At 44.0% G+C, this 12,311-nt stretch overlaps 1 protein-coding gene across 1 annotated transcript in view; it reads left to right on the top strand.

The window, feature by feature from the left end:
• Positions 1–12,311, top strand: part of CLIC4 (chloride intracellular channel 4) — a 62,645-nt gene that overhangs the window by 25,547 nt on the left and 24,787 nt on the right. Inside the window, exon 2 of the mRNA XM_039363003.1 lies at positions 6,227–6,336. Within this exon, the coding sequence (XP_039218937.1) occupies positions 6,227–6,336 (110 nt within the window). The remainder of the gene's footprint in view (positions 1–6,226; positions 6,337–12,311) is intronic.

Raw genomic sequence — 12,311 nt, forward strand, 5'->3', positions numbered from 1 at the left:
TACATCGGTAAAACATTGGTGTTAATCACTTCTGCCCACTATGTGTAATCCTGGTTTTCAAAAGTCAGTGTGGAAAGGCCAGAGTTGTGTAATAACATATGACATGAGAACTAGGATATTCACATTTAAATCTCCTCTTGGCTGAGGATCAGGGGTCGCCAACCTTAGCAACTTTAAGACTTGTGGACTTCAACTCCCAGAATTCCCCAGCCAGCCATGCTGGCTGGGGAATTCTGGGAGATGAAATCCACAGGTCTTAAAGTTGCTAAGGTTGGGGGCCGCTGCCTTAGATGTTTTTGGATCTGTATCTCAGTACAATCAACCTCACAATAGCCAAGGCTGTGACAGCATCAAAGATGGGATTCATCAGGCATTTAGGCCACATTATTTTAATCAGTCCTTACCCCTCTAGAAGTTTATAGCCTCTGCTAATCTAAAACCTATCAGAGTGCGATCTGATCAGAAAATTGACTTACAGAAAGCACCTTTACTTTCAGATCAGTAATACCAGCCAAACAAAATACGACTTGCAATGTATGTTGCCTTGCATATAACTGGGATCAGTTACTCTTTGGGGCTAGTTCATTGTCATGGCTGGATATGAAATTCGGAGGCAGTTATTCTGTTATTTTGTTATTCTGTTACATGGTTATTTTCTTATTCCTACTGGACATGCTAGTAGGAACATTGAAACTTTGTCTATGTCTGTCTGTCTGTCTCTATGCAGTTTATATAACTACCCATCTCACAAGCAAGTGACTCTGAGCAAGTTGTTTAGAGTTGATTATATGTAACCATCTACAGTAGTGGCCAAAATTGTGGAAATCTTTTGGGGAAAGTGTACATTAGAAATGCCACCTTTGGTTAAGTTTCCACCCATTTTTCTTCTAATTTCTTTATAACTATAGCCTTGTTCACTTAATAATACTATTTTGCATCACTTTCTGGGCAACCAGTCAACTCTTTGCACTATTACTTTAATTTTACTATGTTTTACAAGCTCACTAAATGAAAGAACACACACAAAAAAACAACCAACTTGATAGCCATCACATAACACACTGACAAATGTCCTCCTCTCAGCTTCAACACGTGACATCAATAACTGAATCCTACTGTGATCTGATTGGCTCATTGCCAAAACAAGATGACACCCGATTGGCTCTCTAAACACTCGTGCTCATTGGCTACAATCAGATGAAGGAAAGCTACCCGATATCAACCTAAGCAAGTTGTGCTTCCTTTTTCTGGTTATTTGGCTATAACTTTTCATAGAATACAGTACAGATAATTGAACAAACTATGTTGCATTACATTCTTCATTAAATTATCTTTCCATTGATATATAATTTTATGGTACCCCTTCAAGAAAAAGGGGTGTTATTAGCCATCAAACCTCAAAAATACACTTTTCCCAAAAGGTTTCCACAATTTTGGCCACTACTGTAGATTTTTTTTCATGATGATCTCTTACTAATCAGAGCCTTTCGGTCTTCTAGTGGCGCACCCATAAACTGCTGTGATGGATTTCATCCACCTTGCTGTTGGACACCCTTCTCTCTTCCTTCTTTCTCAGCACTAGAGCTTTCTCCAGAGAGCTAGGTCTTTGTATAATGTGTCTGGATAATTTGAGCCTCGTTATTTGTGCCTCAAGTGAGAACTCTGAGTTGTAAGTCTGTGTGGTGATTTGTTCATGACCCATTTGTTATTTTCTTGGCTGTTCGGGAGTCAGGAGTCTTCTTCAACACCATAGTTCAAAAATGTCAATATTCTCCCCCCCCCCCAAATCCAACTTTTACTTCCATAAAGTATCACAGGGAATACCATAGCTTGCTTTTTTCCGATCTTTGTAGGTATGGACCCAGCCATATCCACATTCAGACAGCACCTGAATGTTTTTTTTTCCAAGGCCTTGCTTGATTGTTCTACAACTTGCTAGGCAGTGGTGTTTTTCTTGATTGCTTGTTCCTTTACTGTTGATGGTTGATCCTAAAAGGCAGAAGCTATCCACCACTTCAGCTTCTTCATTGCCAGGTCTAAGTCTGTTGTTCTACCTGTTGTCATGAATTTGGTCTTCTTTGCATTTATAAAATATAAATCAATTTATAATATATTTAATGTTTGTTGTTGTTGTTGTTAATTGCGAAGTCGTGTCCGACCCATCGAGACCCCATGGACAACGTTCCTCCAGGTCTTCCTGTCCTCTACCATCTTCTGGAGTCCATTTAAGTTCACACCTGCTGCTTCAGTGACTCCATCCAGCCATCTCATTCTCTGTCGTCCCGTTCTTCTATTGCCTTCAATCTTTCCTAGCATTAGGCCCTTCTCCAGTGAGTCCTTCCTTCTCATTAGGTGGCCAAAGTATTTGAGTTTCAACTTCAGGATCTGGCCTTCTAAAGAGCAGTTGGGGTTGATCTCTTCTAGGGCTGACCGGCTTGAACGCCTTGCAGTCCAAGGGACTCGCAGGAGTCTTCTCCAGCACCATAGTTCAAAGGCCTCAATTCTTTGGTGCTCAGCCTTTCTTATAGTCCAACTTTCACAGCCATACATTGCAACTGGGAACACCATGGCCTGGACTATACGCACTTTTGTTGGCAGGGCAACAAAATGTTAGTTCCATATTTTCACAATGTTAGTCCCATATTTTCACAAAGCTTCTTGAATTTATTGCTAGAGCTTGCAGATCCTTTCCATTAGCGTGATCCACATAATACAGGTTATTGATGTTTCTGCCTCCAGTTTTAAAACCATGCTCATCCTGTTCCTACCCAGCTTATCTTAATGTAGATCTTGCATAAAGTTTGAGTAGCAAAGGGGAGAGTATCCAGCATATAGATTTTAAAATAGTCCATCAGAAATTACCCTAGCTAGTGCAGGAAGAGAGACTGTAGCATGATGGTACACTAATATTATCCTTTTATTATCCCAGCCATATAAATACAGAAACAGACACTAAATATTGGCAGACTATTGGATGGAGCTTGTGGTTTCTGAACTGGCGTACAGAAAAATTGACTCTCCTGTTATTCAAATCTCTGTGATACGTGCCAAGTCAATGCTTTTATAGAGGATTAAATCCTGGATAATAGTCATTCTACCAGCAGCTGAGCTAGCATTAAAATTTGTTTATGTGGTTTAATAATTATTTAATCAACAATGTATTATTTCAGGAAAGAGAGTAGTGTACTGTAGTCTTCCGACTAGGTCACCTATAATATTTCCACTGTTTCCCTTCCTCATTGGTGTGTGACTTGACTTCTTTCTTTGACACTTCTAAACTATCATACAGAATTTGTTAAGCAAACACATCTAACAGCTTCATTTTTCCTGTAAACGGTCACTTTAGAGCAGGGGTCTTCAAACTTGGCCCTTTTAGGACTTGTGGACTTCAACTCCCAGAATTCCTCAGCCAGCCTCCATTTTGTTGTTAGATTTAAGACAGGGGTCTTCAAACTTGGCCCTTTTAGAACGTGTGGACTTCAACTCCCAGAATTCCTCAGTCAGCATGCCTGGCTAAGGAATTCTGGGAGTTGAAGTCCACAAGTCCTAAAAGGGCCAAGTTTGAAGACCCCTGCTTTAGAGATTATGTATTTTGTACAACAAACTGCTATGTCACTGTAAGGAGGAAAGCTGTGCCTGAGGTTTTTGATCATTTCCTATGTGAACATAAGGGGGGGAATCTGGTTTGCCTGATTAAAGCAATAAGTGTCTCCCATTCAAATATATAGCCATATAATCTGTTTAAAAACTCTGTTTCAGAAGCATATGCCCGTACCATGGGATGCTCAGACATTGCAGCATGTTTGTAAACACTTTTATGGGAAATTTGTGGTAGCAATTGCTACCATTGTGTAACAGGGTAAAAAATTTCTACCAAACTCAAGACTCTTTACTATGTATTTATAGCTTGTCAGGTGCTGTAAAGGGTTGTAGAACTGGCCTTGGGGAAGGTATGAATGAACAGTTAAGGAGCAACTTAGAGAACACATTAAACCAGGGGTTCCCAACCTTGACAACTTTAAGACCTGTGGACGTCAACTCCCAGAATTCCCCAGCCAGGCACACTGGCTGAGGAATTCTGGGAGTTGAAGTCCACAAGTCCTAAAAGGGCCAAGTTTGAAGACCCCTGCTCTAAAGTGACCGTTTACAGGAAAAATGAAGCAGTTAGATGTGTTTGCTTGACAAATTCTGTACGATAGTTTAGAAGTGTCAAAGAAAGAAGTCAAGCCACACACCAATGAGGAAGGGAAACAGTGGAAATATTATAGCAGTGTTTCTCAACCTTAGGAAACTTTTAAGATGTCTAGACTTCAGCTCCCAGAATTCCCCATTCAGCATGCTGGTTGGGGAATTCTGGGAATTGAAGTCCACATGTCTTAAAGTTGCCAAGGTTGAATAACGCTGGACAGAGAGTGAAAGAAACATGAGAAAGAACTTAAAATAGCCCTGTTTTGATTTTGTTTGGTAAATGATGGGGCGGAGAGAATTTCTGATAGCCTTTCAAGAATCTGTTCAGAACAATAAAGCAGCATTCCTGGAATCAGTTTTAAAAGCCAGGCCAGGTTACTCCTTAAGGTGAGGTTATTTTGTGTTTCTTACATTTTCCTCAAGCTCAGCTACTTATTCTTTTATGGGTCTTTAGTACAATAACTGAATTCCCACTTATCCCAACTGTTACCTTTCTTAGCTTAACTTATCCCGTTTGGTTATTTGGGGGATGATTAGAAGAGGGAACATGAGGTGTGTGCTACCATCAGGCTCTTGATGGAAAAACTATACATAAATCAAACTAATGTTATGAATGAAGGCAAATATACATGTCCCAGAATAATGATGCGAGATCAAATTTGAGTCGATCACCGGGACCAGAGATCCCTGGTGTCGGTGTCCAACCAAAAACTCGATCTCGCAAACTAATATTATATCACGCACGGTGCCAGGAGTGAACATCAAGACCACATATTAAATTCCAATTAAACCGGTTTATTACTAATCATACCAGTGTACCAGAATCTATTAATGGTTAGCGCAGGGGTCCTCAACCTTGGCAACTTTAAGACTTGTGGACTTCAATTCCCAGAATTCCTCAGCCAGCAAAGCTGGGAGTTGAAGTCCACAAGTCTTAAAGTTGCCAAGGTTGAGGAACCCTGGGTTAGCGCTATCTTGGCTGAGAGTCAATGGAATTCAAGAAAGGTTGAACTTAGTTCATTTGTGGCTATGTAGAAGTTCTAGGCTGATTCCTGTTTTGACTCTGCCCCCATGCTCTGCCACTTCTCCTACACATGGGCACCGGGTCCTTCTCATTTTGTGATGCTTGAGGCAAAAGTGAGAGGGCTCTGCTTCTTGTTCAGCTCGCTGTCTAGTCAAGGGCTTTTCAACCAGTGGTACGAGTACCACCTGTGGTACATTGGCACCCGGCAGGTGGTACGCGACCATCCTAGAAAAGTGGTAGCAGGGGAGGGGAATGAGCTGAATCGGTGGCAGCACCACACAAGCCTGAGCGAGAGATGGTTGGAGCTGCAAGGCTGTTGGCTAAGTGGAAGCGCCAGGATCAGTGCTTCTTCGGGGCTGTCAAGGCTCAGTCGAAGCGCCAAGATCAGCGCCAGGTTCCAGTTGGAGCTTGGTGCTGATCCTGGTGCTTCTGCTGAGCCCAGAAGAAGCGCCGATCAGCTGGAATGTTGCAGCATCTCTTGTGATTTACATTCAGATGCTTGGCAATTGATTCATATTTATGATGGTCACAGTGTCCCAGGGTCATGTGAAGGGACCAAAACCTGCTGCAATCACCCAGCAGACGGGGGGAAGAAAAACCAACCCCCCCCCCACCCCACCCCTGCTGCCAATCCCCAACAGAAATGCTCACAACAATGAAAACCTCGGACAGGAGGAAAAGCGTGGCTGGGTGGGCAAGCAGGTGTCTTGCTCGGCTGTGGCTTGGGGGGCACTTTTTGCAGTGCCATTGTAACTTTGAACAGCCACTAAGCGAACTGTTGTAAGTCGAGGACTACCTGTACTTTATCACTTTTTCCCTTTTTTTTTTTTTTTTGGGTCATCAAGTTTTTGACCCCTTGCTAGGCGACTGGTGGTACTCGGATGTTGCCATATCCTAAAAGTGGCACAATGGGTGAAAAGGTTGAAAAGCCCTGGACTAGTCCAATGAGAGGGAACAGTTTGGCACCGCTTGTCCATTTTTAACCAATGTCTTTTCCCCCTTCTTTTTCCACAGGCTGGCAGTGACGGCGAAAGCATAGGCAACTGCCCCTTCTCTCAGAGGCTCTTCATGATACTCTGGCTCAAAGGAGTGGTATTCAGCGTCACAACGGTTGACTTGAAAAGGTAAGGAACGTGCTCTTCTTAGGGACCTCTTACTATGCGGGTAGTCCTTGATTAGGACCACAGCTGAGCCCAAAATGTCTGTTGCTAACAGTTGTTCGGTGAGTTTTATTATTTATTTATTTATGAGACTTATATACCGCTTTAAGTGCAAGCACTCTCTAAGCGGTGTACACCAGTAAGCAATGTATATATATATATATATATTTACATTGCCCCCAACAATCTGGGTCCTCATTTTACCTACCCCGGAAGGATGGAAGGCTGAGTCAACCTTGAGCCGGTGAGATTTGAACCGCTGACCTGCTGAACACGGTCAGCTAAAGTGGCCTGCAGTACTGCACCCTAACTGCTGCGCCACCTCACAGCATTTTGCCCCATTTTGTGATTTTTCTTGCCACAGTTGTCGAGTGAACCCACTGCAGTTAAGATTAGTAGCATGGTTGTTGAGTGAACCTGCCTTCCCCGTTGACTTTGCTTGTCCAAAGGTGGCGAAAGAGGATCACGTGACCCCGGGGCACGGCAACCGTCATAAATATGAACCGGTTTCCAAGCATCCAAATTTTGATCACGTGACGATGGGGATGCTGCAACGGTTGCAAGTATGAAAAGCAGTCGCAAGTCCCTTTTTTCAGTGCCGTTGTAACTTCGAACCGTCACTAAATGAATGGACGTAAGTCAAGGTTGTGTCTGGTGGCCTGTGACAGTTTTAAGTATTTCTTTAAGTTGTAATATGTGGTCACATGATTGCGGGATGCTGCAAACAGTCGCCAACGCTGCCTGCTTGCCGAAAGACCTAAGGGCGGTTCCCCATTAAGAGGCACTATTGATTAGCCCAGATAATACAGAGCAGTGATGGCGAACCTTTTAGAGACCTAGTGCCCAAAAACTGGCCCTGTCCCCGCTCCACCCCCTGCCCTGCCCCTGCTCTGCCCCCCATCTCCCGCCCGGCCTGCCCACAGGAACAGCCCAGCAGCACTGTGGCGGTCATGCCCTCTGCCCACGCCCTGCAGCTTCAGCTGTGCACGATGGGGTGTGAGGGCAGAGTCTTGTCTACGCTGCCTGGCTGCCATGACCTTGGCTGCGCTGCTCCGCGTGGGCCATGCTCAGGGGTGACTCTTCTTCAGGGGGGCTGCTGGAGAGGAGAGGGTCACGGGGGAGGCGAGGCTGGGGCAACGGCACATGTGCCCACAGAGAGGGCTCGGAGTGCCGCCTCTGGCACCCGTGCCATAGGTTCGCCACCACTGATATAGATGATGGAATTAATAATAATAATAATAATAAAGTTGGAAGGGATCTTGGAGATCATCTAGTCTAACCCCTTGCTCAGGCAGGAAACCCTATACCATTTCGGACAAATGGCTGTCCAGTCTCTTCTTAAAAACTTCCAGTGTTGGAGCATTCACCGCTTCTGGAGGCAGGTGGTTCCACAATAACTCTATTATTAAGGTGGTGATGCACTAGGGTGAGAAATAGAAAACGTTTACGAAATAGAATAATTTCACTTAATATTAATTAATTATTAAATAATTAATTATTTAATAATTATTTCCATTGTGGTTGAAAAGAGCTAAAGAGTTCGAAATAGCTATTCCAGTTCTCCCTTAATTTTTTGCTAGCAATCCAAATTTTAGAAATAGAATAAGTCAGATGCGCATTTTAGACATTATAATTTTTATGAAGTGAGACGAAATGTGGGTTACCCGAAAGTCAAATACTATGGATATTAAAGGTTAAATTGGAGTACTGTAATCAAAAACTAAAAATTAGGTAAAACCTAATAACAGGATATGGATTGTTTATGAAGATCTATTAATATATGTATAAGCAAAAATGTATTGATAAATGTGATAATGAAGTTTTCACTGAGTTTGATACAATTAGAAATTTACTAGCTTAAATACAATATAGCAAATGTTAAGGGAAACAGAGAAGAAACATTTGATGATGTAGCCTGATATATGTACTAAAGATTTTGTTATTGAACTATTGATTAACCCAATCACCACGTTGCCTTCCAAATACTCAAATGTAAAACTGGAAAACCCATAAAATATTATAAAAAAGGCAGTCTTTTTTTACAAAGGGCATAGCAATCACCAGTGGATCCCACTGAGGATTATAGGCTAGGGCAGGGATCTTCAAACTTGGCCCTTTTATGACTTGCGGCTGAGGAATTCTGGGAGGTGAGGTCCACAAGTCATAAAAGGGCCAAGTTTAAAGACCCCTGGGCTAGAGCAACCTTAATGTCACCTCAATTAACTACTCCAGGTTAATGTCACTCCCAAGCCCTACCTCAGTAGTTTCTTAGCAGGGTGTAAGTGGTTTCAGTAGGCGCCACTCTCACGTTGTCTGCTGTGTTGCTTATTTTGAAGCTTGCAGCTTGGCTGGACTCTCGTTCCCTCCCCGAGCCTCCCCAGTCTATGCAGTACCTACTGTGGTATCCAAAAGGAGTTTGGGCAGCCTTCGTCTCTTCTGTTCTTCTACCACAGCGGTTCTCAACCTGTGGGTCGGGACCCCATTTGGGGTCGAACGACCATTTCACAGGGGTCGCCAAACAACGCAGTCCGCCATTTCCCCCCCCCCTCTTTTCCTTAGCTGTGCTACTCCCTTTTATTCTGTTGGCTTTTGAAAGCCAATAGAATAGACTCTCTTGAATAGAGTCTAATTCTCTTGGCTTTCAAAAGCCAATAGGAATTGTCCAGGCTGTCTCTGCCCTGCTGAGCCCGCCAAAAGTCCCATTCTGCAAACGGTGCTGCACCAGTTGAGTAGTCCTCGACTTACGACCGGTTGAGTAGTCCTCAACTTACGACCGTTTGGGGGTCGCGGCATTAAAAAGGTTGAGAATCACTGTTCTACCAGGTCACTTTCAAAGGAGATTGTCCCAGAAGAAAGCTGGTTCTTCCTCTTCTCCCCTGCTGAACGGATACTAGGGTTCTCTAATTCATCTCGCACACTGAAGCATGAAAGGAGCAGATTAATAAATGTAGTGTTGGACAATGGTTCCATCCGTGGGGCCATTACGCTTTTGATACCATGTCTGTTTATGCCACATAGAATTTTCCCAGGAAGCTGAGAGTAAAGGGAAAGACTCTTAATCGATGGAGGCGGTCTGTCCAATTACTGCACTGCTGATACCATGAACTCCATCAAAAAGATAAAAAAAATGCCACCCACTAAATCAGTGGTTCTCAACCTGTGGGTCGGGACCCCATTTGGGGTCGAACGACCATTTCACGGGGGTCGCCAAACAACGCAGACCACCATTTTTTTCCCCCTTTTCCTTAGCTGTGCTACTCCCTTTTATTCTATTGGCTTTTGAAAGCCAATAGAATAGACTCTCTTGAATAGAGTCTAATTCTATTGGCTTTCAAAAGCCAATAGGAATTGTCCAGGCTGTCTTTGCCCTGCTGAGCCCGCCAAAAGTCCCATTCTGCAAACGGTGCTGCACCAGTTGAGTAGTCCTCGACTTACGACTGGTTGAGTAGTCCTCGACTTACGACCGGTTGGGGGGTCGCGGCATTAAATAGGTTGAGAACCACTGCACTAAATGGACACGAACCCAGCAAATCCGCAGTGCTGTTTCTCTCCCTTTTCATGGAATGAGAAAAGAGGTGGAGGAGATAAAGATTTGTTTTTCATCCTTTTTTGGGGCTCTTGATGGAGCTAAAACATACAAGGAACGGTTGCTGGAATTGGGTATATCTAGTCCAGGGGTAGGCAACCTTGGCTCTTTTATGACTCATGGACTTCAATCCCAGAATTCCTGAGCCAGCATGGCTCAGCTTGGAAACCTCTCCCTTTCCCCTCAGCATGGCTGGCTCAGGAATTCTGGGAGTTGAAGTCCACAGGTCATAAAGTGGCCTAGGCCTAGGGCAGGGTTAGGCAACCTTGGGTCTTTTATGACTCGTGGACTTCAACTCCCAGAATTCCTGAGCCAGCATGGCTCAGCTTGGAAACCTCCCCCTTTCCCCTCAGCACGGCTGGCTCAGGAATTCTGGGAGTCGAAGTCCACGAGTCACAAAAGAACCAAGGTTGCCTACCCCTGGTCTAGTCTAATGAAGAGAAGGACGAGAGGTGACATGATAGCAGTCTTCCAATATCTCAGGGGCTGCCCCAAAGAAGAGGGAGTCAAGCTATTCTCCAAAGCGCCTGAAGGCAGGACAAGAAGCAACGGATGGAAACTAATCAAGGAGAGAAGCAACCTGGAACTAAGGAGAAACTTCCTGACAGTGAGAATAATTGACCAGTGGAACGACTTGCCTCCAGAAGCAGTGAATGCTCCAACACTGGATGTTTTTAAGAAGAGATTGGACAGTCATTTTGTCTGAAATCGTATTGGGTTTCCTGCCTGAGCAGGGGGTTAGGGGTTGACTTCCAAGGTCCCTTCCAATATCATCATCATCGTCATAGTCACCATCATCATCATCATCACTTGGATCTTAGTCTGTATAATAGTTATTCCCATTTCCTTAAAAGGGAAAACTGATTTCCCCCCTTCTATTAGGGCATAAAAGTTGAGTTTTAACATAGCCACTGTAGGTCAGCAGTGCATCTTCCTCACCCATGTCGCCATAGAACATGGCAATAATATGCAAGTTCCTCTATTACATATTTGCAGAGACCCGGTTGAATTACTGTAGCAGTAATTCAATTCCTACCAGTTGAAAAGTTCACAGCTAAGGAATTGTGAAACAGAGAAAAAATGTTATCAATTTGCTCTTCCGCGACATCCATTTTCCTGCGTTACCCTCTTTTTATATATAATTCTGGGCTAACAAGAGGATGCTTGCAGCTCTGTTAAGAACAGAGGCAAAACTGCATGCAGGCTAAATGGGGACATACCAGCCTTTTTCTCCCCTGCCAAGGGCTCATATTTTTTCCGCAACTGCTAAAGACAGAGGTTTCATTCTTTTTCCATCTTCAGGAATGCAGCTTGAGTCTGTATGCGGGAATTGGATGGCCTTTATTGGACCCAGTAAAGCTGCAGCATCTCGCATGTTTGGGAATATAAAGCCCAATTTTTGGACTCGGAAGGATTCTTGGCTAAAAGGCGGATGGAAGCACTGAGCCAGTGGTTTTCAGGCATTCTTTTTGAGAAGTCTGGAGTAAAGACAAGGATAGAAAAAACCCGAACAGCATTCTTCAAAATGAAAAAGGTCTTCTGCAGTCACGACATAAGCCTAAGACTGAAAATCAGACTTGTCAGATACTATGTTTTTTTCTGTCCTGCTCTATGGAGTAGAGCAGCGGTTCTCAACCTGTGGGTGGGGACCCCATTTGGGGTCGAACGACCATTTCACGGGGGTCGCCAAACAACGCAGTCCGCCATTTTTTCCCCCTTTTCCTTAGCTGTGCTACTCCCTTTTATTCTATTGGCTTTTGAAAGCCAATAGAATAGACTCTCTTGAATAGAGTCTAATTCTATTGGCTTTCAAAAGCCAATAGGAATTGTCCAGGCTGTCTCTGCCCTGCTGAGCCCGCCAAAAGTCCCATTCTGCAAACGGTGCTGCACCCGTTGAGTAGTCCTCGACTTACGACCGGTTGATTAGTCCTCGACTTACGACCGGTTGGGGGTCGCGGCATTAAAAAGATTGAGAACCACTGGAGTAGAGAGTCGGTCTCTGACAGAAGGCCACCTGAAGAGACTAGAAGCATTTGAAATGTGGATCTACAGGCGGCTGTTACGTATAAGCTGGGTTGACAAGATCAGAAGTGAGGGGGTGATCAGCCACCTGGGAAAGCCAAGGGAAATCATCAAAACAAAAAATGGAAATTAGAATATTTCGGACATGTGATGCGACATCCAGAAAAATACGGCATACTCCATTTAATCCTCCAGGGAAAGATGGAAGGCAAATGAGGTCCAGGCAGAAGAAGAACATCGTGACTTCAAAATCTAAGGGACTGGTTTGGACAAAACTCAGTAGCACTTTTTTGTGTGGCTGCTGATAAAAGCAGGCTTGCCAACATGATCG

Source organism: Crotalus tigris, unplaced genomic scaffold (assembly GCF_016545835.1).
Source record: "Crotalus tigris isolate CLP2741 ecotype Arizona unplaced genomic scaffold, ASM1654583v1 scf7180000019504.1669754, whole genome shotgun sequence".
Taxonomy (NCBI): Eukaryota; Metazoa; Chordata; class Lepidosauria; order Squamata; family Viperidae; genus Crotalus; species Crotalus tigris.